Genomic DNA, 27,620 nt, shown 5'->3' on the forward strand with positions numbered 1-27,620 from the left:
GCACCTCCTTCATTGATGTTTTCCAGTGCTGCTTGAACTTTTCAGGTGTAGGGTTGTTTAGAACTATGCTGTGTGCCTTGAGCATGATTTCCAGTATAGTGGTGATTGTTTTTTCGAGTTCTCATCAAACCAATCCTGGTGCCTCCTCCGATGATAGCCAATAGAATCGGCTGCCGCCAGAGTTTTGAGCTAAGATAGCTCCAGTTGTCATCAACACAGTCCTCATGACTCTGGAAGGAGTCACTGTCCTGCAGTTTCCCGGCAATGGAGCGCCAAAGATCGTTCTGCGTCTCAGTTACTTCAAGCCGAGTACAGTTCAACCGCTTCTTGACTGATTTGCGGAGGGGTTCGTACTGTCACTTGCAATTTGGAAATGAAATTTGGAGATGATCATGCGGTGGTCAGTCCAGCAGTCAGCACTTCTCATTGCGCAGGTAATGTTCCCGTCCCTGATGTCTGTGCCTCTCAGGATGATGTAATCCAGCAGGTGGCATTGTTTAGATTGTGGGTGCATACAGGGGGCTTTATATTTATTGTTCTGCTGGAAGATTGTCTTGGACATTGTCAAGTCGTGCTCTGCACAGAGACTGAGTAACCTCATGCCATTGGCATTAACTTTCCCAAAGCCATTGTTCCCTAGTACCCTGTTTCATATGAGGTTGTTTTTCCCCAACCTTGCATTAAAATCTCCTAGCAAGAATATTGTCACTTAGGACCTCATCCAGTTCCTGATAAAATCGGTCCTTTGCCTCATTCTCAGATGGCAGAGTGGGTGCACAATTAGGTAGATAAGGAAGCAGTTTATTTTTTATTGCAAGACCGACAATGGAGATGCGGTCCTCCTGTGGCCGTCCGCTTAAGGCAGCAACAGTGAATGCATACAGGGTGACAAAAAATTCTATCCTACTTAGGAAGCGACCATTTGTGTCAATGGCCATGCATTTTTCATGCAAGTTGTGGTTTAAGAGCACTTTAACCACTCAAAACTGCCCAACCTGGAGCATCTACCAACTCTGCAGCAGTCCTGATTTCCAGAAGCGGTTTGTTGTCCTGGTGGACGCTTCAAATGTCGGACTTCGGGCCATTTTAACTCAAGGAGGAGAGGGAGAAGAGTGACCAGTATTATTAGTCAAAAGCTATTACTGTGTGAAACCTGCACGGTTCTAATTAATGGATTTAAAATTTTATATTTATATATATACACAGTTCACTACATACTATAATTTATCAGAACAAAATTGTATTTGTTAATTATTAAATGTATGTAGAATATTTTATTAAATGTGTAGATTTAATTTCTAATTCAATTCAGGGTCTCGGAGGGGATCCTCAAGTCCTTCTACTCTGGAGCGGTGGAGAGCATCCTGACAGGCAACACCACTGCCTGGGTTGGGAACTATACTGCTCAGGACAGGCGGGCCCTGCAGAGGGTGGTGCGTTCAGCTGAACATACCACTGGAACTACCCTCCCCTCTCTGTAGGACTTATACACCAGGAGGTGTAGTAGCAGAGCCCGCAGGATCATGAAGGATCCTCACCACCCCAACAACGGCTGTTGCAGCTGCTGCGGTCGGGAAAGTGCCTCCGCAGTCACACAGCGAGGACAGAGGGACTGAGACAGAGTTTCTTCCCGCAAGCCATAAGGACTGTCAATGCTGAACTCACCAGGGGTCCTAACAGAAAACAGTGAGTCACTCACACTGCCTAACTGTACTGTATGTAGCAAACTGTACTGCATACTGTATCACTGTTCTGGGTTACTGTGTCATATTGTTGTATACTGTACTGTATATCTCTGTACTCACTTTATTCACATGCACTTTACTAAACATAGCTGTATATACAAATTGTCTATCCCATATACATAACTCTATTCCCTTCTATTTGTACGCCCACTTTGTATTACCTTTTTGAGTCTTATTTTATTTTATTTATATTATTCTATTCAGTAACTGCATTACGTTCCAGGAAACAGTTAGTTAGCTAGGTAGGAATTAGGGTAGCTATTATGTTCAGTTTAGTAACTATTGTGCATAATCTCCAGGTGCGTTGCAAAGACATTTCAGTGCATATATGAATGAAAATATGTATATGTATGTGACAAATAAACTTCTTGAGTCTTGAATAATTAATAATGGTATGGTCAAGTTGGAGTGGCCTAGCCTTTACACCACACTCCAAATTGGATTTAAACATTACATTTTTGGTTTTTCAATTAAGCTCATGGATGGTAGTGTCTCAGGGCTCTTTAGATAACTGAAATCAATCTCCTGCGATGCCTGTGATAATTAGTTTGCCAGATGAGCCCAATTAAAGGAAAACTACTTAAGGACGTTCCACATTATTAAGCAGGCCATGGGTTTCAAGCAATATGGGAAAGAAAAAGGATCTCTGCTGCTGAAAAGCCTCAAATAGTGCAATGCCTTGGACAAGGTATGAAAACATTAGATATTTCACGAAAACTTAAGCGTGATCATCGTACTGTGAAGAGAGTTCTCGCTGATTCAGAGCACAGACGGGTTGGTGCAGATAAAGGCATAATGAGGAAGGTTTCTGCCAGACAAATTCATGGGATTAAGAGAGCAGCTGCTAAAATGCCGTTACAAAGCAGCAAACAGGTATATGGAGCTGCTGGTGCCTCTGGAGTCCCGCGAACTTCAAGGTGTAGGATCCTCCAGAGGCTTGCAGTTGTGCATAAACCTAATATTGGGGCCCCCCCTAACCAATGCTCACAAGCAGAAACGGTTGCAGTGGGCCCAGAAATACATGAAGACTCATTTTCAAACAGTCTTGTTTATTGATGAGTGCCATGCAACCCTGTATGGTCCAGATGGATGGAGTAGAGGATGGTTGGTGGATGGCCACCATGTCCCAACAAGGCTGCCACGTCAGCAAGGAGGTGGCGGAGTCATGTTTTGGGCCAGAATCATGAGGAGAGAGCTGGCAGTCCCCTTGTAGGTCCCTGAAGGTGTGAAAATGACCTCAGCAAAGTATATAGAGTTTCTGACTGATCACTTTCTTCCATGGTACAAAAAGAAGAACCGTGCCTTCCGTAACTAAATCATCTTCATGCATGACAATGCACCATCTCATGCTGCAAAGAATAACTCTGTGTCATTGGCTGCTATGGGCATTAAAAGGAGAGAAACTCATGGTGTGGCCCCCGTCCTCCACTGACCTCAACCCTATTGAGAACCTTTGGAGCATCCTCAAGCAAAAGATCTATGAGGGTAGTCGGCAGTTCGCATCAAAACAGCAGCTCTGGGAGGCTGTTCTAACACCCTGCAAAGAAATTCAAGCAGAAACTCTCCAAAAACTCACAAGTTCAATGGATGCAAGAATTGTGAAGGTGATATCAAAGAAGGCTCCTATGTTCACATGGAACTTGGCCGGCTAAGATTTTTTTGATTGAAATAGCTTTTGATTTCAGTAAATCAAATGCTATGCTTTGCTCCTAATGCTGCAAAAAATGACCATTTCAGTTCTTTACAACCTATAAAATGTTTTGAAACTCTGTTGTGCACATTTTGAGTTTTTTATTTTTGAAAAAAATACTGTTATCAATGGGAGGTTTGTTGAAAAACATTCGAATTATACCCTAACGGTTGATGACTTGAAATTTATACTGACTGTCATTTGCATTGACTATTTAGGAAAATCAGAGAAAAATTTCAGTTGCATAATAATATCATTTGCATTTGGAATGCTGTGTATAATGGCTGCAACCAATTCAGACTAGGAGAGACTGGGAGGCTGCTGAGCAGTGTGGACCTACGATCACATGCTCTGTGGAAACGCTGCTAAAAATGATTGCTGTAAATAACGTCCTTTTTTAATGTATGTAGTTTTTCAACTTTGAGTGGGATTTGGGATTTTGTTGTGGTCAACCTCAATTAATGGGTTTGCACCTTGTCTGAGCCTGTCATCATTTCGTGGAAATTACCTTTTCCCATGCGGATTCCAGTTTGTCAGCCAGCAATTTACCCTTACTTGGAGTCAGAGTGTGACATAGTGTGTCAATATTATAACGCCGAAGCTCAGCAGCGACAAGCACAGTTCTTGGCAGCCTGTCAGAATTGGTGTCCAAAAGAGTTGGACACTAAGTTGCATGTTCCATGCAGCCAGTTTGAGGTGGACTCAATTATTTGGTGTTTTTTGACCACTGTAGTGGACTGTCCTGGTAGGTGCGGTATCCTACCCAGAGTGGGATATGTTTAGACCACCTTTTCCAGGCCTTCTCCCAGATTTAGGGTGAGCAGTGCTGGCCCTAAATAGTTCTAGTCACTCCGGTCTGACGAAAGCAGCTGCCACTCAAACCCTTGGCTTCTAGCGACCATATTAACCCTGTATTTCTGACTGCAGGGTCAGAAGTAGAGACCTTCTCAGTGATGATATTTGAGTGCCACTGGGGGTGTGCAAGTCCCAGCAACACTACCTTCACCATGATGAGATGGAATCCAGTGGCAAGGGAGAAACCCAGGATGATCGGCATCTCTTCACAGCTGCAGGAGGCTGCTAGAGCCCCAGTCTGACATGGCCCGCCTACGTGCGCCCCCATCAAGTTTCTTTAATCTCGGTGTGTTCCCCTAGCCTTTGTCTTCCCAGACTTACCCACAAGGCAGCGGGGCTGTGGTTAGTGAATGCAAGGGCCTGTCTACGGCTGTGGGCCCGCACATCACACTTCTGGGGACCACCGCGGCTCTGAGATCCCCTGCCAAGTTTGCCTAGTGCCACAAGGCACCCAGTAACTGTGTGTGGCCACAAGGAGGCCTGGCAGGAGTCTTGGTGAAGGAGAGGCTGTGTACTGGCAAGACCCAGAGCATAGCTACTGCACCAACACACACTCTTAAGAGCTCCCACGAGAAGTAGACATACAGCCTGCGAACCTCATCATTTAGAGTGTAGAGCAAAGAAGGAAAATGATAAATGTCAAAGGACTTTGTCCAGCCCTCCCAAATGAAACTGCAGGTCTTTTTAAGTGCATCCCTTGTTCTTCGGATCACACTTCCCCCCTTCTTCTGACGAGGGACGGGAGGGTGAAAGTTGGGCTGCCTGAGGGAGTCCTCGACGTTGCCAGACCAACTTCACAGAGAGGACTTAGAAAAAGAGAGGAAGTAAGACAGGAAGGAAGGAGGGACAGCTCTTTTTCTATTACTTATACAAGATGCATCCCATCCATCACCTCTCCTTCGCCTTACCAGTTGGGAGGCTCTCTGTCCTTCTCTTCCTGACTCCTTCCATCCTTCCTCTGGCTTTGCACAATGTCTCATCCAAAATAACAGATCTTATTACACGCTGCTCTACCTACACAGCCAGTTTCACACATATATGCACACATTGATACAACGAGGGAACAGAGTGGGGGGGGGGTTGGGTTTGTGCCTTTGTGAAGAAGATTAGATAAAAAACACTAATGCTTTTAGGCAGATGCACTCAAAGCCACAGTCACACACAGACAGTCTCGGGGGAATACACACTGGTCGCTGCTATCAGACAGAAGGAGACGCCAACACATCAGAGGGGATCAGATTTTCAGCTTTTGTTTTCTGATGGATTGGTAGGAGAGCTAAAAGCTACTGACCAGGTAGCAATTATTTTTGTACCAAACAGTCTGGGAAACGATTGAGAATTAGCATCTAAACATAGATTTTCATGGAAGATGCAGTCGGCCTGAGCGGGAACCAAAAGCTGAGTGCATGACAGCAGCGCATCACGCAACTTTAGCTTTGGTTGAAAAGTTACAAAGCTGCATCACCGCCTGCACCACTGGAAACCAAGAGTGTGGATTTGTTGCTAATTCTTGATAATCAGTGTAGCGTCAGCTGGCTGTCTCTGTGTGTGGGTGTGTGTGTGTGCGTGCACGTTCCGAATATCCACTGAGGCAAACGGATCCAGATGGGAACTCTGGGATCACATTCCCAACAGGAAACAATCCACCTGAGGGTGCATAGTGCGCACGCACACACGCACGCATGTGCACACACACACACGCACGCACCCACACACACCAGGATCAGGTTCCCGACTCTCTGGAATGTGTGTGAGAGAGAGAAAGACTGAGAGTGTGTGTGTATATGTCAACATGTCACTGGTGCCGAGGGGAGCTGTAGTAATTGGGAAGTCATCAGTGGCTGCATGACGACTCTGGGTCATCACTGAGCCAACATACGATCCATGTATGCATGTATGTAACCGAGCTTTTAATCAATGGAATATAAAGGGTGTGGTGTTATGATGGACGATTGCACGAGAATTTTCGAGGTCTCTGGGTGATGCCATTTTCCAGAATGGTGGAGAGAATTGATTTTCTTCAACTAAAGCTGTATGCTACCAATAAACAAGCCATATAGCTGTATTAAGTTACATCATTTACATAGTTAAAAAACATAGTTGGATGACAGCATGAGCAAATATGGTAGGCTACACATAGGTATGAGTAGGCCTTGTGCACGCAAACATGCACATATCCACAGAGGGATCGGATGATTCATGCCTCTACCCTGGGAGCCGAAGTTTCTCAAGTTAAAACAACAGGGCTGACCTTAGTTAGTGTATGCATACTACATTTCTTGTCACATGGTCCTGTATGCCTGTGTGTGTGTGCATGTTTATCCCATAAAAACTAAAAATTGTTCCTAACTTAAGAAAACCGACAGATAATTCTAGAAAGACTGGAGACAGTTTATTGAAAGGTGGTTGATCAACATTTGAACAATATAGAAGTATTTTCCCACAGTGCTGTATGTATTTCAAAACCACACAAACAAAAGCAACTGCATTTCCAATGCGTCTGTAAGTGAATGTGTAAAATAATGGGAGAGAAAAAGAAGGAGCGGGGCAGAAAGGAAACAAGCAAAAAGGCAAAAATTTAATTGTGTGTGTGCGTGTATCAACATGCACATTTTGTGACATTTTTTGGCTCACGTTGAATAGATGAGAAGCCAAGAACCAGCTCTGACCATATATGAGCAAACCACTCACCGCATCCCTTTCTATTCACTTGCTTCTGCTGCTCATGTCTTCTACTCTCCTGAGGAGGCCGATTCTATTACAACCACTGTGTCTGTGTGTGTGTGTGTGTGTGTGTGTATATGTGTGTGTGTGTGTGTGTGTGTGTGTGTGTGTGTGTGTGTGTGTGTGTGTGTGTGTGTGTGTGTTCTCCCTTCCATATCGAAGGATAGATTGGACTTACCTTGGCAAAGAACACAGAGAGATGGGTTTCACTGCCAAGGATCCAAATAGGGAATTTTGGAGACTTGAGGAATGCCCCAACCTGTAACACAAAGAAACACACAGACACACACAGATCACAACAAAGGAATGTGTGCAGGATAAAAATGTCTATTTTCAACAAATCTTATCATCAACTAGAAATGTTGGTTTAAAGTTTCACAGAAGTCGTTTCGGACACGAGGTCAGCAGTGCACCGTTGTTTTTACAAATCTGGTGTGTCATGGAAAATGAACCATTATGGGATCTTATAAATAAGCCTTAGCAATTAAGTGTACATTAAGAGAGTTCAGTTACGTCCCTGGCAGGGATGCGATTTAATGGGCCCCTTGCTTTAATTAACGGTATCATATACAACTACAATCCCATATCTATACTGGGGCAATAAATCAACTAGAACCGTAATATACACAACGCTTGCATTCACACACACACACACACACACACACACACACACACACACACACACACACACACACGCACACACACACACACTTCTTGACAGCACCCTTACCCGTCATAAATGTCTTGCTACGATTAACTTAGTTAAGTTCCCTGCTCTGCCTTTAGAAGCCTCATTTTAAAATAATCAATAATGCTCGCACAGCTATGGGGCAGAATACACATCTGAAGTATGGCTGTGATCATTTAATTTTAGTCAGATGATTCTATAGTAATTGTGATTGTGAACTCTAATCAGGACAATGTCTTCATGAAAGGAACTGCATGGATGTTTTCAGCAGTCAGAAAGATTGCAGCACTCCCTCGCGTATCAAATTGGTTTGGCGGAAAACCTGAATATTCATTGGGCTCCATCACCAATTTGGGTTTGTCTTGGCACATACTTGTTTTTCTAATTAATGCAACGTTATAGCCGCAACAAGATCCAAGCTGTAAAAATGACCCCCTTAAAGAGCATCTCACTGTGCGAATCATTTGTGCGTGTGTGTAACTGCACAAAATAGTAACACGGACAGTGTCTGTGTGGGGGGTATGCAAGTTGGGGAGTGTGCCTTCTAAACACATATTTTCACACAGGGGTTCTTTCTCTGGCCCGTATCGCCCGCTGCTCAGAGTCCCAAATCACACTTTCTGGATGAGAGCATGAGCTTATTTGTATTTCAGCTTGTTATCAGTCTCAATCCTGGCTCAGAAATTTCCTAATAAACCAGAATGCCGGAGCCCCCCGCAGTTTAATACCCATTTAATGAATCCGTATTCAGCATGAAATGTTTGACATCAGACATTTTGCATGTCCATATATGTATAAGTTCATATCTGCATGAATGTGTGTACCTTGCAGTAGCGTAGTGACTCCATGAGAGTGAGGAATCCGACAGACGCCTGCTTATGGATACCGTGCAACTCTTAAGGTAAAAAAAGAAAAAAAAAAACAACACACAAACAAGAGGACAGAAAAAAAGTGAAAAGTTAAAATAAAATTAACAAAAGGCTGCATTTTATACAAAGATGCGGCTATTTCTGTCTGAGCTTGTGAGATGAGTGCCCTCTGGTGGTGAATGATTAGATCAGAAGCCACTGAAATAAAACTGTGGGGGAATGTAGGTGTAGGAATAATGGATTTGTAAATCCGTGTGGGTATGGTGTGTGTGTGTGTGTGTGTGTGTGTGTGTGTGTGTGTGTGTTGGGGGGGTGATAGAGTTGATAGAGATCTCACTCATGCCAGAGCACTCCCTGTCTCCATCCCAGACATTAGAGACTGCGTGGCCACTCACAAAGAGGTTTACCAGGCTCTGGCTAGAACAGACATAAGAGCAGACGGAGAAAAATCAAGACTAAAACAGAACGGGGACACAAGACAAAAATTGTTATTTTAGCTCATTTTATGACAAAAGTGTTTGTGTGTGTGAGCTTCGTACTGTGTGTGGCCCGAGTACCTGCTATGACCATGCACAGGGTCTATAAGAGGCTCCAATGTGTCCTGGATCTCATTTCTTATATTTTCTATACCCTAGAACACAAAGGGCCAGATGTCATTAAAATATTTAGTCAATTTTGCTTTTGGTAATCTGCACAGCTATGAAATACTATGGCTACTGTATTGAAATAACGATTAAAACGTTTACACCACACTTCATTCATTTGCAATAATTTGTTCATCAAATAAGAAATAAAATAAATAATATCCCAAACAATACATCTAAAAAAATATTTAAGGTGCACACAAGATAACATCAGATTTACACGTTTGAACACATTTAAATGAATGTTGATGTCACTTCATCAAAAGTATTTGACCTTGGTGAGGATGACAGAATAGAGGAAGAGCAGCACTCCGCAGCAGCCCCTCCAGGTGTGATAGAGAGACAGCACCTCCTCCCTCAGCTCAGACACCGACTGGACCGTCCGTTTGCTGCACCGGGGCACAAATACACGGCTCACTTATGCAATTGTAAAGAAATATATAATATTTAACACTTGGGACAATTCATACCTTAATGAACTTTAAATACCATACTAAACGTGAAATTGCCTCTAAACTGCCCAAAGTGTTGGACTTTTTTTTTTTGTTCCCCCTGCCCGGGCTTCTCTGCACCTTGCGGCGTCATGGTGAGTCAGCAGCGCTTTCTGCTGGCTGAAGTCTGCCAGCAGGCAATGTGTTGAAACCCCAATATTTCTTTGGCAATTGACTTTGACTTAATTTAGCTCGTGCGTGGGGGAACTATCACGTGTGCGCGTGCGTGCGTGTGGGCGTGGGGGCGTGTGTGTGTATGTCTGTGCGTGCGCGTGAGATAGAAAGTGGGAGAGAAGTAGGGAGAGGAGAGATGAAGGAGAGTTTTCCATTAGGCAATCAGAGCAACTGCAGAGTCAGCGGGATGCGAGCGCAGTGGGAAAGCTTGTTCATTGTAAAAGCCAATTCTGTCAGGCCAAACCGATCTCTAAATATTAATTCCCGAATAACTTCACGGCTGCTTAGTGGCAGAGGACAAACACAGATAGACGAGTTAAATTCACCAGCATTTAAGAGTACTGAGCTGAGGAATGATGACGAGTCCTGGGAGGAGATCGAGGTGTCAGCTCTTTGCCAGTAGCACAAGTGTTACTTACTGCAGGATGCTGTGAAATCGCTCAAAGCCAAGGTCCTTAGCAGATAAAGTGGCTAGGAAGAGGAAAACACACATTCCTTTTCACTACTGGTCACAGCACAACCACAAACCCACATTTATAAGGAATTAATAACTATTTAAAACAGCAACTGAACGTTCACCAGTCAAATCATGAAAAACAATACTTTTAACAATCTTTTTTTTCCGTGCATCTTGCGTTTGGATGAGTTGAGGATCAGGTTACTCACGGGGTTGCAGCTCTTGCAGTGGCTGGCTGCTTTCGGCCTCTGGAGGGCCATGGGTCTGTGTCTGTGTATTAGGATGTGCGCTGCTGTGTGGGCTCTGTCCTTTAGCCCACGATACCAAGCAGTAGCCAGTGGAGGGGCTGGAACGGGCTGACTCCAGGATCTCAGTTAGTGTGGAACACAGGGTCCCTTTCTGCTCTTCCTCTGTCAGACAAACACACAAAATTCACTTGGAGAGTACACTAATGTCTCTGTCGCAATGTAGCTTGAATGTTATTCTCCCTTGTAAGTCGCTTTGGATAAAAGCGTCTGTTAAATGACTAAATGTAAATGTAAATGTAAATGTAAGAGAGAGGAACAAGACCGACTTCTCTCGAAAAGCTCAATGAAGCGTCAATCATTGTGAGAGAGTTCTCATGCGCTGTCACGATCATGAACTTAAATAATTAACAATTTAATTATCTATTTTTTTCATTTTATATGTAATAATTTTTTAATAATATTTAGGGCTGCACCGATTGTGAAATTCTGGCCCGATACCGATAGGCATGTTTAAAATAACAATTTGGCCGATTACCGATGTTTTCCGAGTTCCCCTGGACCCAGCATCACTTACAGATTTCCGAGTTCCCATGAACGCAGCATCACTTTCTGCTTGGAGTGCTGCAGAGAGCTGTATCTGCGTACTCTAAAATCTATTGTGGATGGCGTTGTTCTCTCGGATGGATAAAAAAAAAACATGCTAAACTGGGTCACCAAATTTACTTTGTTAATAGGCCCACCCAAGCAAAGTCTAGGTGTAGAAAACACTGGAAAAACACTGGCCACTGCCATCTGTGAACGACATCTAATTTGCCGATAGGCCAATGGCAGTCAACAAGGTGAATATCGGCAAATACTGGCGTACGGTCGATATATCGGTGCATCCCTAATAATATAACATAATAAAATAGTAGTATAATAATAGTGTCATTTATATTGTAATAATAATGTAACTGCACTAGGTATATCATGTCTACCTATTGCAGAAGTGCTGTTGTTTGTTATTGAACTCTCACTCTCATTAAAAAATTACAAATTTGGCAGTGCATTTTCTTCAATCCAACTGATGGAAATTGACCTTATTCACATTCTAGTCACTGCAACATTTCTAACCATGGCTTGTATTTCACCCATTTTCTCACATTTGGGTGGAAATATAGTAAAGTAGAATCTTGAAAATTATACAAAAAGATTGCGATATGCTCATACTATTTACAATTAGGAAATTATGTGATAATTGCAACAGCTCTAGTCACCACTACTAGGCAGACACCAAAATAAAGACAACATATCAGAAGGTCAAGTCCAAAGCCAATTTACCTGAGATGTTCCTCCAATTGGGGCTATCACTGTTAAAGAGAATGTTCTTCAAAAGGAAAGCCTAAAAAATACAAATGCAGAATTAAAATAAAAAAACGGGGGCCTTTATTACACTCACCTAGCATTTGTGTACATACACAAGGACTATTCAATTGGTGGTCTACATACCGGTATGAATGAAAACAACCCTTTGAATAAATTTGTAGGTGAGCGATGAACTTATCATTTTAATTTCAGAATAACCTGGCTTGGCTGTGTAGCTGCTAGGCTGTGTCGCTACATTCCCAACAATGGCTTGTTGAATTTGTCAGGGCCCTAAGACATAGGGGTGTAAGGATTCACTGATAGGAATGGGAAACCGGTTTCAACGTTGAAGATGCGACTACATCGGTACCTGGACCACTGGATGGATTTAAATGTACCATGAACTGGTCGATCGCCCGATTCTGAAGTCACTGGACTGGACTGAAATTTTGCTGCTAATTCTACTTTTGTATAAACTAAGCTGCTGCGGAAGACTCACTGATCTAACGTTGCAAGTCATGTTACTTTCACGCCGTTGAACCGACAACCAAATACACACTCTCTCTCTCTCTCTCTCTCTCTTTCTCTCTCCATATTAAAATGCATCCTCCCTGAATCATATTGTAGGCCATGTATCTGGATACGTATCGTCTCATCAAGGGAGAGATGGACAACCCTACTAAGCCGGTAACATTTTGAAAAACTGGCGCCCAGCAGAATGCAGTTGAATAGCCCTGATGCTGTTACCTCAGAGAAGTTGATATATGCTCTCAGAATAACGAAATGGCCCATCGTCCTACCTGGACAGGTGCGATGACAGCGCATGGCCCTCCTTCAAACTGCTCAAGAGCAGAGTGCTCGTTCTCACTGAAAACAAAGCCTGGGAAACAAAACCGCCTGGTCTTGAGTCTTATGTGCCAACCTAATATAATAAGAAACAACAGACGCCCATTCACCATACCTTGTGTCCATCGACGGAATATTGAGGCTGATACACCTCCACCCGTGGGTCTCCCCCAGACCAGATCCACCAGTTCTTTATTCAGCTCCGACATCACTCTTCCACTGTTGGTAGTATACCCAGGTACTGATCTCTACTGGCCTGGCAGCCGAAGCTCCTTTCCTGTGGCTCAGAAGAGGTCTGCTGGAGAACTTGCTAGGTGACGTTATGCGGCTTACTCCTCGCTCCCCGTCCTAAATGTGCCACTCTACTTCTCTCGGCGGGCAGAGCCGGTGGCATTGGCCACAAGGGAACCCTGCGGCTCGACAGCTTCACGACGGTGACTGCCAGTACACGGACTGACGAGACAATCATCAACGAAGCCACACCAACCTGCAAGGCGACCAGGGGAGAGAAGGGACACCCTTATTAGGACCGCTCTCTAAACGTTAATTCTAGTTATTACGCTGCCCTGTGAAAAACTCTATTCAGATTGGTCAATGGCAGTAACCAGTGGTCACTTGTTTCTGAATAATGATCGCTGTCCGTCAATAACGACCGTTGCCACGGGCAACCGCTCCTCCGCTGGTTTCACGTCCGTCGTTTCACGTAATGTTAGCTACGGTATAGTGGACTAATTTCTTTGCGGAAGCTCTTAAACGAGGCACATATATAATAACAATCGTTTCAAATCCGTATTCCACCTCCATGTATTATTTAATTGACTATGTGGCTGTGTGATAAGCGGGATAACGCGAACCCAGCCGGTCTTTATCGTAAAACAACCCCCGCCTCGGTGATCACTTGTTTAACTCTGAATATGTTGTATGAATCAGATTGTCGGCACATTATCCCTGCGTTTACCCGACACAGCTGACCAGCTAACGCTAGCGGTTAGCATCCGCAGCTAGCTTAGCGGCTCGTCCGGTACTGCTTTGTCATTCAAGTAATTGCTATCCTCAAACGGCGCGAGTACACAATCGTCCCTCGCCGGTTGTATTTGGGTAAGGCAGCGCTTTACCTGGTTTACCTCAACATTGACATTCAGATAATGGAAATCCGTGTTAAATCGTGTTCGGTTTTCTTATCACTCAGCGAGCAGCGCCCCAGTCATTGGTTTATTTACAACAGAAATGCAGAAAAAATGTGCGTGGAGCTGACGTGACTGCCCATTGGGTGAAATCTGGAATTTCCAAGTGACGTCAAGGGGCGTAGCCTCGACGCGTCGCGCCATTGGCCCGTGAGGCCGCCAATCACCCCCAGGGGCACGCCCCCGTGTCAATCATTCGCTTCCGCAGATCAGCGTGAAATTTAAGGTCGATTCTTATGGGTTTTTTTTCCGCATCAGAGACGTCAAATGAAGCAAATACTTGATCGATTCGTAGATATAAGTGATTCAAAATATAAATATCTGGCAATATACAATGAACCAAAAAATAACCAAACAACAAACAATAAACCTCTGTGGCAACAACTGCCACTAATAGGACATTGACATATTAGGATGTACATCATATATTTTTATTTATGAGGATATACATCATATATTGTTAATTATGAGGATATACATCATATTTGTGTTAATCAGGACATACATCATGCATGCATACAAAGGCGACACGCGACCGCACGAAATGTCCTCTTGCACTCGCCGTAGTAGCCAACGCGACATGGCTTGGCGCCTGCGCAGTAGGTACAGTGGCGTAATGAACTTTTCCCGTCCACGCGTGTTTCATGTGTACGCTCGTCCGAGCAAGAACGGCCGTGACACTTTCACCCTGAAAACACTCCAACGCCGTGATTACAATGGGAGGGCAGGCGAAGGGCAAAAAGAAGAACAAGACGAAGAGGAAAGACAACCGCTCGAATGGTGATAAGATGGGTTTAATGGTCTCTAAACGCTGCTTGCTCCGTGTAAATTGCATATCAATTCACGTGTGTATATTGGCATAGAATGGTTACGTTATCGTATATTAAATGTCAAAACCATCAACATTTATTCACGAAAATAAGGATCACTTGATGTCAAACATACTGGTTATAGGAGCCATAGTAGATATTAACATGATTATTATTATGATTATTATTAATATTATGATTTATGAGTCATCATTATTTCAGGGGCTTGTCATGTAGTTATTGTTTGTCCCGTTTATTGTTATTTGTTATGCTGTCTGTTTGTTGTAGGCAGATCATTACGACAGACAGACAACATAACAAATTGCATGTGGACTCCAGGAAGAATTGCTGCTGCAATGCAGTAGCTACTGGGGATCCGAATAAGCAAAACAAAACCCTGAAGCCAACTTTTCCTTCTACTGCCCACAACAGGTCCAGGGCTGGCTGATTTGTCCCCCCAGGAAAGAGTAAAGCTGAGGAAACACGAGGCAGCCAAGAAGAAAACCTCTGAGAAATATTCCATAGAGCAACTCCTAGAAAAGGTTTCCCCATACTGACATTTGTCTTGGCAGCGTTGTCATTCTTTTCCTGATTGAATTTGAATCCCTGCATGCTTGCTTAATCTTGTAAGTTTTTGTTGTCCCCAGACGGAGGAATGCGTGGACAGTTTTGACTTTGAGATGGCTAGCCGTTTCTGCAAGCGAGCTGTAGAACTGGAGCCCACACATCTACAGGCTCTTGATATGCTAGGACACATTTACTCTGAACTAGGAGACACAGTGAAAGCAAAGGAAATATCCTTTTTATTTTAGTGTGTGTGCACATTCAAATTAAATAGTATGATTCTTAGTCTATTTGTAGTGTGCTTGTGATGTATCTGTTCAACCTCCTTAACCTATTCTTGCTAAGTGTTTCTGCGTGCTGTGGAGCTTAGTCCAAACGAAGGCCACAGTAAATATATGTACCTGGGGCAGATCCATACTGGTCAGGATGCTGTGGACCACTACACTAGAGGAATACAGATCCTGTTGTCTGCATTGGAGAAACCAGCACAGAGTACTGTAAGTACTATTCATGGCATGTGTCCCCTGCACGCACCCAGCAGTGGTGCACTAGCCGAGCGACAGCACACAGACACCAAGTGCCATTTTAATGGTGACAAATTCCAGTGTGTCAAGCATTAAGGGAAACATTTTTTTAGTAAAGTACATTAAAAACAATAAGACAGAGAAGGCGGGACATCCAGTGATGCACACTCTGCATTCTCACTCGCCATTGGCTAAACAATACCAAAGAGTACTTTTAGACGGTTTCTGGACAATATTTGTCATTGTTTTGGGTTGTTAATTGAGTTGATTGATGATTGAAACATCTTCACCAATATGGCAACACATTCACAGCAGAAAGTAGAAAACGCACTGCAAATCCAGACATGATGAACGAACTGCATAGCAAAACGCTTTTCAAATTGGAAAAACACAACTGCATTAATAGCAAACACAACCGCACTAACGGAAAACACAAACACAAAACCACATTACGGAAGTGGCTACACCATTACGGAAGTGAGCCACTACGGATCTTTATATACAATACAATATTAATATGTGCAACTAATAAATAGGAAAAACAACTTTTATATCAATGCACAATTTTAATTGAATCCATTTAAGTGTGGTATTCCAGAGAAAACAGCCTGATTCAGATTCACTGAATCACTGATTCGTTCGCAAGGATTCACTCACTCACTGAGTGAATGCGAGTAGTAGAGCTGTTAAATGGCTTAAATAAAAACTTAGATTGATATAAAAGTTGTTTTTTCTATTTATTAATTGCACATATTTTTATTGTATTGCATTTAAAGATCTGCCTTGGCTCACTTCCGCCATGATGCGGCCATTTCTGTAATGTGGTTTTATGTTTTCTGTTAATGCGGTTGTGTTGTTGGTATTCACAAAGGGTTTTGCTGTGCAGTTTGTTTGATGCGTCTTGATTTGCGGCGTGTTTTCCAAATGCTGCGCATGTTTTTTCATATTGGTGAATTTTTCTTCATTTGCCTGTGTTTTGTTTATTTGCATGTGTTTTCTTAAGTAGCAGTGCATTGAGATCTCAGGGCCACCGTAGTGTGTGTGTATGTATGTATGTATGTATGTGTGTGTGTGTATATATATATATATATATATATATATATATATATATATATATATATATATATATATATATATATATATATATATATATATATATATATACCACCACAAACATTGTGAGAACCAAAGCACCACTTATTGGGCAAATGTTTTCTGCACAAACACCATACACAATTTGTAAGTTATGTTTTATTATATAATGTGGTCAAACGAAGAGTATTCTCAGATTAACATATTTCATTTTTTTTTTTTAATCAACAAGGTGAGAAATTGTCGCAAGGCGATTATTTAATGCTATGATTTAATGCAACACACAAGTGTAACACTAATTATGGTCACAAGAGGGAGCTGTTCATCAGTTAGAAAAAAACCCCCAAAAACGCTTAACTATGTTAGTTGTCTTGGTCATTACAATTAGAATGACTCTACTCTTCATAAGCGTTCAACTGATAATGTCTCCATGCACAATCCAAGCAGGCTCTGGGAGCCGCTGCTGCATCATCAGAGGAGGAGGACCCCCAGCGGCCTGTAGCCAAGGACATCTGTGTGGCCTACTGTTCCCTGGCAGAGATCTACCTCACAGACCTTTGGTAAACTTAGTACACCATAAAATGTGATTCTGTCCATTTTTGTCCGATTACAATTATGTCGCCCTGATTGTGAGGTCTTTGTCTGTTTCTGTGTACCTGTCTGTAGTATGGTGGAGGGAGCAGCAGACAAATGCAGGGAGTCCATTGAGAGGGCATTGCACTATCACCATGACAACCCCGAGGCTCTACAGCTCATGTCAAGCTACCTCTTCAGCACTGAGAGGAACGAGGTCAGTACAGACACGCACACACACACACACACACACACACACACACACACACACAGGATGAGTTATCACCACATTAAAGCAGGGATCTGCTGAGTTAATTAATGTGGGAAAATTGAATTGAATGCTATTAATCAGAAGATGGTCTCCTACATTAAAGTGCACATACTCACTTATACACACAGGTCACACAGAGTGGAACGTTAATTAGGGGCGTAGTCCGACCTGCAGTTTTTTTGCTTTGTTCAGATTCAGGGAATGACATGTAACAATGTTGCCCCTGGACCTTGGTTTGATTTGTGTTCACGCGGCGACGCTTAGAAGGCGGACCGAAACTTGTAAACAAACGCTGAGAGTTTTTCAAACTGTTTTGTGATTCGGCAGTCGGAATATTCCGGGAAGTTTTGTAGGATTTCCGGAAGCCACCCGGGAGTTTGCTTCGCCCGGTCACAGTCTCTGCCAGTGGGTTCACGGCTCGACAGTAATGGTTGTCGGGGGCAACAGGGTTAAGTCAGTTGGCAACAGGGATGGATTCAGGAGCCAGGGATGCAAACAACTCGCTTTTTCGGCGATACTCGCTTTTTTCACATCAATTTCGGTGACTTGTATGAATTGTCAGAACCGATCCGACGAGTTTCTTTTTTTTTTTGGGGTGGTGGGGGGGGGGGGGGTGCAGCGACCCGACCCAACCCATTATTATTTTTTTTTTTTATCCGTCCGAGAGAACGACGCCATCCGCGATTGATTAACTTGTTCTCTGACATTACGTTAGATGCAGTCTGGGTCCACTCCGTTTTGGAAGTGCTCCAAAGTTATGCTGCTGAGAACTGTAATGCGTGTTGGAAGCGATGCGTTCAAGGAACCGGAAAACCGTCGGCTACCACCATAAGTATATTTCGGACTATTTTCACCATACATGTGTTTGCGTCCCTGTACAGTTAACCAAAACTAAACTGAAAACTAAAATTAGGTGTGGAAAAAAACCATCGTAATTAATACTAGACAGAAAAAAATGAAGATGTCTCAAAAAGAACAACTAACTGAAACTATATTGTGTACTTATAAAACAAACTCATACCGTTTTCACACCAAAATTAGCGGGTTTAACCTTTTTTTTTTATACCCGGGTAAACCCGCTAAAAATAGGCCATGGACACCATTCCCATTGCCAGGAAAAAACAACAACATAAAACTTGAAAAAAACAAAACTATTTTGATCTCATCTGGTTGAGCGCTACTTTTAAATTTAAAGATGCAGATGCAGTATCTTAATTACTCAAAATATAAGGTGACTAAAAATGGCAACCATATTTTCGGGTTCAGCAGCCAAAAGCTGATGCCTGGTTGCCAGCCTGGCAACCATTTTTTAAAGTTATTGTTGAGCCCCGGGGTTAATGGAAAATGGTGCATCAGGTGTGTGTGTGTGTGTGTGTGTGTGTGTGTGTGTGTGTGTGTGTGTGTGTGTGTGTGTGTGTGTGTGTGTGTGTGTGTGTGTGTGTGTGTGTGTGTGTGTGTGTGTGTGTGTGTGTGTACAATTGCTTTTGTTGTTTTGCCCTGGTTGATATAACCGTCTTCAGTATATGAACAAAATATTAAATTTGAGCGAGAATCAAAGCTATGTCCTGTGTGTCCGTGCCTCCGCTGCGCTCCTCTCTCCTTGCGCTGCGCAGACCTTGTGGCAGCGGGCAGGGCGAGGGGCCCTCTCTCTCTCTCTCTCTCCCCCTGTCTGTCTGTGTGTGTGTGTGTGTGTGTGTGTGTGTGTGTGTGTGTGTGTGTGTGTGTGTGTGTGTGTGTGTGTGTGTGTGTGTGTGTGTGTGTGTGTGTGTGTGTGTGTCCCCGTCCATGCAAGATGCACGATTCTTCAAGTTCTCAATCCCCAATCTCTCTTATTTGACTTATTTCTAATTAAAGACTGGAGAAACTTTATACTTTCCCTCCTTGCGTATAATGAGTGGACTTGGCAACTCTGGTGTGTACCTGCTGTGGCAAACTTTGACAAAATTAGAAGAAAAGGTTTGACTAATAATATAAAATGATCATAATTACATATATTAAAAAAAAAAAGAATCTGGTGGGCCATGTGCTTGAATGGGCATGACGCCCCTGTTGTGTATAGCATTATAGTCCGCACCTCGGACTCTCCTCCATGCAGTCCGCTGATTAATGAAAGCATCCCATCGTGCAAAGCATGTACAGTACAGCAAGTGAGTTGTATATGTTTGTTGGGTGGGTTGCATTCTCACTGCCAATGAACTGCTTTGTGGAGCGATTGCAAGCGTGCCGAGACCACCCTCTCCAGACGGTCTCGATGCGGTTGATTTGGTCTGGAACAGAGCGTGATTACTGTCTTCACATATGCCCGAACGAACCGATCCAGGAGGAAAAATGCTCCAGGAATCGGAACAAATGCTCAAAACGAGGTAGGCAGGTCGTATAAAATCTGACGATAAAGAGTTGATTATTGGGTAGCCTGTCTTGCTCAGAGTTGGGTAAGAAGATGCCGAACTTTATGAAGCAGGGATAAATGTTTTGGCAACTGGCAGAGCATTGAAAAGTGTTTTAGACAGAGCTTGAATCGAACTGAAAAAAATAAATTTTCTACTTTTTACTGCCTGGGGGACAGAAATGAGAATCCATGATTCAGGCATTTTTCTGTTTTTATTGGGTGTTGTAAGTCAAAAAATGAAAAGCCAATATACATTGGCTGCACCACAGTGCAATTTACACTGACTGTTTCGTGTTAACTTTCTGGCTAGTCCAGCCTGAAGGATAATATAACCAACGTTAAATGATTACAACTGCATCTTGTATATTAAAGACTTTTAAACCACTGTGTGATATCCATACGATCGACATAAAGGAGACCGTTTCAAACTTAATTTTTGGACCGAAGGGGCACTACATTTGCACAAGCAGGCTGCTTTAGCAAACAAAGGATGCAACGAAACATTGCTGTCTCTCTTACTGTGTTTCCGTTTTGACCGGGCAAATCTGTTTAAGTCCGACATATTTAAATCTCTCCGGTCATAATGTCCGCTGAAAATAATTCCCTCTAAGTAGCATTTGAATAAATGCTGTGTGATCAAACAATAATGGTATATATTGCCATTCATTTTTCATTTAGATTAAAAAAAACAATACCACGGATCTCTTCATTTCTGCGTCCTTCAAAACGGAGATCCAGGGCGGAGGCTGTATGAAGGATGTTCTTCTCTGCCTCACTGTTGTACCTCTTAAGGATGCTTTGACGGCATGCTTGAGCTCTTGACGAGTGCCTTAAATGGAGCAATGAGACGAACAGTTGGACTGCTCTCCTCTGACATGAATGTAGCGGCATCCCTCATTGGTTTTAATGCCTCCCCAGCATCCTCTGCATTTGACAAATCTGTTTTGTTGAGAGAGTGTAGAGGTGGGACTCTCCTCTTCTCACCTGAGGAGATAGCGAGGTGGCACAAATTGCATGTTGTTCTAAAAAACCTCCCCACCATTTCATATGAGCTGTTCCACCTGGTGGCAACGTTGGTTTACGACTTGGCAGGCCAAGAAGCTTCTGATTTGCTTGCAGATGGTCGTCCGCGGTAGTGCTGCGGTGGAAGAATGTTGATATCCGTTGGATTCTGCCCAGGAGCCTGCAGACCGCGGGTGGTTGAAGTGCCCCTTGAATTTTGAGTTGAACTTTTCTGACTTGTGCCCCAGCCACCATGTTAGATCTGTTGTCCGTCGCCAGCACTACATCTTTATCTGTTAGCTGCCATAAGATACGATAAAAGCTGCCAATCCTCGCTAATATAATGTGCTGTTATTCTTACATACGAGTCAGTCGCGACAGAAGCCCAGGAATCGCATGTAATGGCTGCTCGGCTAGCTTGTCTCATTGACTCCATTACCTGGGCTTTGATTTCGCTGTCGGGTGCAGGTATAGCCGTTTCTGTAAAGTGACTTCGTGATGGAAGCTTAAACCGTGGCAACAGGGTCTTCAGCGGGTGGCGAAACCCGGGGTTCTCCACAGCCGAATAAGGCCAAAGATCCTTAGCTATGGAAGCTGCCACAGATTAGGGGATTCTCTTCCCTCTCTCAGAGTCGGACGGCAAAGTTGTCAGCGCCTCCTCAATTCATGGCTGGTCAGCTGGGCTTGCTGTATTCTTTACGTTTGCAGATGTGAGCGCAGGGTGAAAATGGCCAACGTCGTTCCTCAAATTCGTCGTATTACCAAAGTATTACATTTTTTGTGAGGCCGATTTTACACGCAGCGTGCGCCTTGTCCAGTTTGTGCTTCCCAGTAAGTTCACAAAATCCGAAATGCCCCCAGATGTCCGCGTTCAAAATACTGGGTCGATTTTTATTCGCTTGCTGCTGATCTCTGCCTCTCTCCATCATATCTCCCAAAATATAAAAGGTAATGTCCACAATCCCACAAGCGACGTTACTGCGCGAGCGACATGACTTTACAACTTTATTGTCCAGCCGAAGCCGGGCCGAGGCTGTTATTTTAATCACAACAAAATCTGTTCATTAGAAATGAATGGTATGGTCGTTGTTTTATTTCATTATATTTCCAAACTCACGATTATGTTCTGTCACTGCATCGATGCAGAATCATCCACTTCTGTATCACGATGCATCTTAGTATCAAGAAATTCCCACACCTCGTGTGTGGGTGTGTGTGTGTGTGGGTGTGGGTTTGTCCGGGACTCTGTTATATGGAATTGTTTTGGATTAACAAAAAAAGGTAATGTGCAAACTTTGCAAAGGTTTCCTCTATAGGGGGAAACACAATGCACTCTAATCACCTGCAAACATAAGTTATGTGCTCCAACCTTTTGTGTAGGTACTGTGGAAACGAGCAGAAAACCTTGGCCGAAATATTTGAGATGCATGCCTTATGATTTGAAAAATAAATGCTGGCAAGAGGTAATGCAGTCCGTTTTATTTTGCTTGGCTGAAAATGTGTCCTCAATTAAAAAATAGTTGAAACAAACACCCCATCATTAATCAGGGTGCTGTGATAAAATTACTGTGAGCCAAATGTGCGGTTAAAATACAGATTAAAAATTCACAAGACTCTCTCCATTTCAAAATTGCACTTATATTTATTTTTTTAAAATACGGATAAAAAAAAAAGAAAAAACAAACACATTGCCTGTCATTAATGTCGATCCTGATTGACGATTGCGTCGTCAATTGGCCTGACCCTAGTATTGATACATATTGTGAAAATGCTTACAAATATTGTGATATAGCTACCGCTCACCCCTAAAATAATGTTATAGACAAATTTTACTTATTTTAATACACATGCTAATCCCAGAATCACCCAAACAACACAGTCAGTGTTATTTGATCAGTTGGTTTGATGCTCTCTTTGGAATTAAGTGGTAAATGAACAGCTTTAAACCCAAACTATTTGATGCAAGATATGCTGCAATTTGGTGAAAAAAAATAGCTTTTTCTTTCCACATCAAAGGGTCCAATGATTTAGAGCATGGTTAGATAATCAAAGAAATGTCTAAAACAAGAGGGAAACAGATCCTGGATGTCCCAGCCAACACCAGTGTTATTATATATTTTTTAATTTGAATCTTTAATATTTTCAGTGTTTTTATGTTCTTCACCTATTCTATTAAGCTTTTATTGCTTTTTAGTTCATTAGATTTATGACCAGGGACAGACTGTTTTGGAATTATTTTTTTGTCTGATCTCCGGAATGGGCAAAGCCTTTCAAGTGGTTGAGGAAGAAGTGGATGTCATCTGAAGGAATGTGAGAGACTAGGGGGATCCAGTACGTGTTCACATCTATATTAATTCTGAATATTTTGCACAACTGATTTGTCTCTCCCACAGAGTTATAAGAATGCAAACAAATAAAGATTTAACAAAGAAATACAACATGGGAGGGGGACAAATGAACACATGGCAGTATCTTTGATATTAATACTGTGAACATATACATATCTTATATACAGTAAAAAAGTAGCGAGTGTGTCTGTGGAGGGGGCGGGAGGGAGAGATAGAGCGAGAGCCCTGTGGGATGACAAGCACACAGCTTGTGTGTGTGCGTGTGATGCCTACCAGTGAGTGTGTGGGACTTGTGTATGACGTCGGAATTATAAGGTGCTGCCTCCAAGCAACAGAAAAGGCCCCTAAGCCACCCTTGGGTCCCACAGCCGTATAGACACTCCGCAACAAAGGAAAGCCCCGAGCACCCTGCCCTGCAGCCACAGAAGACCCCCCAGCCCCCAGAGAAGCCAGCAGCCCACAGAGCAACACCCATGCACGGCCCTTGAGGAGCATAAACCAGTCCCAGAGAGTGCGAGGAGAACCGCACCCCTGAGGCGCACACATACAACCCACCCCACATGCAGGCACAATGCGCAGGCGCAGAACCTGGGCCGCGGACGCCAGGGCCGCGCCGACAGACCGTCACCCCGCCCAAACTTCATGGCCCACCAATGCACCGCGCAAAAGGCGAGGCCCGCCCTACTGTAACCGGCCAGACACCCCACTCAGCCCAAGCCCCGAGCGCCCTTCCGCATAGCTGAGTGTGCTCAGCGTAGGACCCCTAGATGTCAGCCCCCCCTCCCCCGCTGACGCCTGCAGACAGCCAGATATGTGGGCCCTCCACCATCCCCGGCACCCGGGGCACCCGCCGCAGAGGAGCCACGCAGCGGGAGCAAAGGCCAACAGCCGCCTCCCACACCCCAACTGTCAAACAGCCTCCAAGCACCCGCCGCCGCTCCCCATAGCGCCACTGGGTCGCAGCATGCCAGAAACCACCAGGCGCAAGTTGGCAGGACCCGAACCCAGCCAGCAGGAGGCCCACCCAGTCGTCCCCCAGCCAACCACATACCGAAACCATCTACCAGCGCCCCGCCACCCCAGAAATCCCAGTGCTTAATGTGTGCTGTTGGCAATTGCAGTTTAAATTGCGGGGTGTGGGGGTGCAAGTAATAGTTGTTAAAAAGTTGTAAAAAGTTTGATTTTTCGCAAACACTGTGGGCTTGGCCAGGAGTCTAATTATCATAATTATCCCAAATCTTAGATTGCATTTTTGAGGCGCTTGAAAACTCACAAAAATTGGCACACTCGTCAGATCTGGCTAAAATGGAAAAGTTCTGCAGTGATTTGGCTCAGGCGTGGCAAACCCAGTACAGGTTTGGATAAAGTTCCTTTGAAAATTCTGATGGATCATAACTGTCATCTTGAAGTACATACTAAATTCTTTTTTTTTTTTTTTTTGATGTTTTCACCCAACAGAAAGTCAGCCATTTTGGATTTTGTGCGCCATTTTTTTTTTATTTGAAGAACACATGTTCGGCCTTTAGGATGCACAAAAACTCTGCACCCACGTTCAAACTAGTAAACCCTCAGATTCGATTTCGCATTCGGGCTTGGGCGTAGCACATCGGCTCTATAGCACCCCCTAATTATTTTGTCTTTGTCTAGTCTTTGAACACATTTTTGACGCCCGAGGTGTACTCAAACTCATGGAACTGCGTAAACATCATAACCTGTAACTATTGTGAGAATATCCACGTATGTTGTTTCTCCGATATTCATGAAATTTGGCACGCACATTGCTCTCATAATTTAGGACATATTATACATTGGCTTTCATTGGAAGTTGGGCGTTTTGAATTTAGTAAGTGGATTGTGACTCGACTCTACCTTGTAAAATCTGCCCCAAATTTCACAGGTTTGGTAATAAAACACATTTTCGTGCTGATATTTAGTAAATGGTCATCATGGTCCCTGCTGACAAAAGATAATGACATGTTTTATACTTTGATGTGCTCCTCCTAATTACATCTTATCCCTTCGTGCAGTGTCAGATGGTCATAAATGTGCACGGCTGCGTCAACCGGTATCCCGCCAGCGCCTCCGACGTGCGCAAAGCGAGGGCCCGCTGATAGCTGCCTGCAGCTCTCGTTTATTTGTTGTTTTTGCAGGCATAATTTCAATGTATTTGTTTTTTGCGGACAATAATGATCATATTCAATCTATCCACCATTTCCACACAGAGGGGACCTGGAATGCGTCACAGCTTTGACCCAACTAACTCAACTCTTCATCATTATCCATTTGTTTCAGAACACAGATGCGGGCACAATTATGAATCTCTGCCCTCTTGTGTTTAAACAACCTTGGGGATCCATTAACACCACTAATTAGGGTTGTTTTGAAAATAAGCTTAACAATATCATTGTTTGATTTCCTTATGTCAAATACCAGAAATAAAAACTGAAATGTGAAAGGAAAAGAAAAGGGACAGGAATATTTGATGTTTGCTTTTATGAATATGATGTGAATGAAAGTGAATAATTGAATTTATTTGTTTTCCTTTGTCTTCACGCAAATCTATAATTGTATGCATGTCAACATGTGCTTTCTAATGGGTGCTTGAACAAGAGGTTGAAATTATTCTCGATGCTGCCATCAACCTACAATTGTAAGTAGGAAATTTGACCATCTAAATGGCAGAAAAGCTGAGCATAGCGGCCTCTAAGAATATAAATGAAGGGATACAAGGTGAAGTGGGTGTGCAATTCCAGTACAAGTCAATGGGGCGTGAGCATAACCAATGCCACTTCACAGCATCTTGCATACAGCAATTTGCAGAGTTTTATTTAGCAATGCATTTCACATCAGGGGCAAAAAGACATTACTTGGAAATATTTAATGTCTCCAGAGAGTATATGTTGCTGTATGCCATTTGTATTGGACATGTATTACCCTAGGGATTTCAAACAAACAACAAAAAGGAAAATATAATTTCAGATATGATGAATATTTTTAAATTTGCTAATGTGTGTTTTTGAAATTTAAATTGTATTTAGCCACCACAAACATAAACCATAGTGTATAGTGTATTGTGTGTGTGTGTGTGTGTATGTATATTTATAGTGTACATAGTGTATTTAGTGTATATATTCGCAGTGTATATAGTCTGTGTGTGTGTGTGTGTGTGTGTGTGTGTGTGTGTGTATGTATGTATGTATGTGTATGTATATATATATATATATATATATATGTGTGTATATGTATGTATGTATGTATATATGTATGTATATAGTGTATGTGCGGGATGAGATGCTTGACGCTGAGACGCCGCGCACGCATGATACGCAGCATATACAGACTGGTCGGAGAGCTGGTCCTAAGTCCGAACTGTTGTTAAACAGGTAGGTCGTTAGGAGTACCTGTACAGCAAATGTATTATTATTTTCAATATATTACTGAATAATTGCAAAAACATGCATCAATCACTCAATTACACGCCCTAAACCCAAGCAAGTTTGGTTGAAGTCCATTAGTCCGCTGTCAGAAACGCAGCCATTTCCAGGTTGAAAACTTGAACTCCACTTGCCGACTAACTCTATCCTAGATGCGATGGCATACATGTACTCTGTGTTGTATGCCTACCATGCTGACAGCACAGGTTCAGAAAAAAAAAAAAAGAAATACAGCCATCGCTTGTTCTAAAGCAATGTTGCCAGATGCAATTAAAATTGTTTTGTCCATTGGTACTGGAACTGGGCCACAGATTGGCTTTCTACTATCCATGCCACTATCTGCTGTATGTACTACCTGTCTCCTTTTTCAACACATCTGTTGGCCCTTTACTCCTGGTTTAAACCATTTCTAGACTTGTGTTCAAGATGCAGTGACCTTGACTAAGCCCTCATGTAAGTCATGTTTTCTTCTGGGTGTTTTGTATGGAGGTGATATCAAAGATCAATCTGTTATGTGTTTGCTCAACTATGCTTTGCAAACTGTGGTTGTGTGTTTATTGACATTGTCTATTGACTGACATTGTCACAATCATGCCTTTTATGTATTTATTTATTCATTCATTCATTTATTTATCTTATTTTTTTATTTTTTATC

At 43.0% G+C, this 27,620-nt stretch overlaps 2 protein-coding genes across 4 annotated transcripts in view; one reads left to right on the forward strand and one right to left on the reverse strand.

The window, feature by feature from the left end:
* mindy3 (MINDY lysine 48 deubiquitinase 3) overlaps positions 1-13,992 on the reverse strand; it is a 35,686-nt gene extending 21,694 nt beyond the window's left edge. Inside the window, exons 1-11 of one of the 2 annotated variants that reach the window (XM_080005719.1) lie at positions 13,891-13,992; positions 12,891-13,262; positions 12,730-12,809; positions 11,906-11,966; positions 10,547-10,747; positions 10,300-10,351; positions 9,490-9,604; positions 9,129-9,202; positions 8,909-8,988; positions 8,527-8,597; positions 7,193-7,273 (exon numbers count right to left, since the gene is read on the reverse strand). In XM_080005719.1, coding sequence (XP_079861845.1) covers positions 7,193-7,273; positions 8,527-8,597; positions 8,909-8,988; positions 9,129-9,202; positions 9,490-9,604; positions 10,300-10,351; positions 10,547-10,747; positions 11,906-11,966; positions 12,730-12,809; positions 12,891-12,984 — 909 coding nt within the window. In that variant the 5' untranslated portion in view covers positions 12,985-13,262; positions 13,891-13,992. The remainder of the gene's footprint in view (positions 1-7,192; positions 7,274-8,526; positions 8,598-8,908; positions 8,989-9,128; positions 9,203-9,489; positions 9,605-10,299; positions 10,352-10,546; positions 10,748-11,905; positions 11,967-12,729; positions 12,810-12,890; positions 13,263-13,890) is intronic. The other variant, XM_080005720.1, reaches the window with a different exon arrangement.
* Positions 13,993-14,583: 591 nt separating this feature from the next.
* LOC307234272 (uncharacterized protein) overlaps positions 14,584-27,620 on the forward strand; it is a 44,981-nt gene continuing 31,944 nt past the window's right edge. Inside the window, exons 1-6 of one of the 2 annotated variants that reach the window (XM_080005911.1) lie at positions 14,584-14,739; positions 15,201-15,310; positions 15,416-15,560; positions 15,675-15,829; positions 17,393-17,508; positions 17,615-17,738. In XM_080005911.1, the coding sequence (XP_079862037.1) occupies positions 14,676-14,739; positions 15,201-15,310; positions 15,416-15,560; positions 15,675-15,829; positions 17,393-17,508; positions 17,615-17,738 (714 nt within the window). In that variant the 5' untranslated portion in view covers positions 14,584-14,675. The remainder of the gene's footprint in view (positions 14,740-15,200; positions 15,311-15,415; positions 15,561-15,674; positions 15,830-17,392; positions 17,509-17,614; positions 17,739-27,620) is intronic. The other variant, XM_080005912.1, reaches the window with a different exon arrangement.

Source organism: Zeus faber (assembly GCF_960531495.2).
Source record: "Zeus faber genome assembly, chromosome: 8".
In the NCBI taxonomy this organism is placed as follows: domain Eukaryota; kingdom Metazoa; phylum Chordata; class Actinopteri; order Zeiformes; family Zeidae; genus Zeus; species Zeus faber.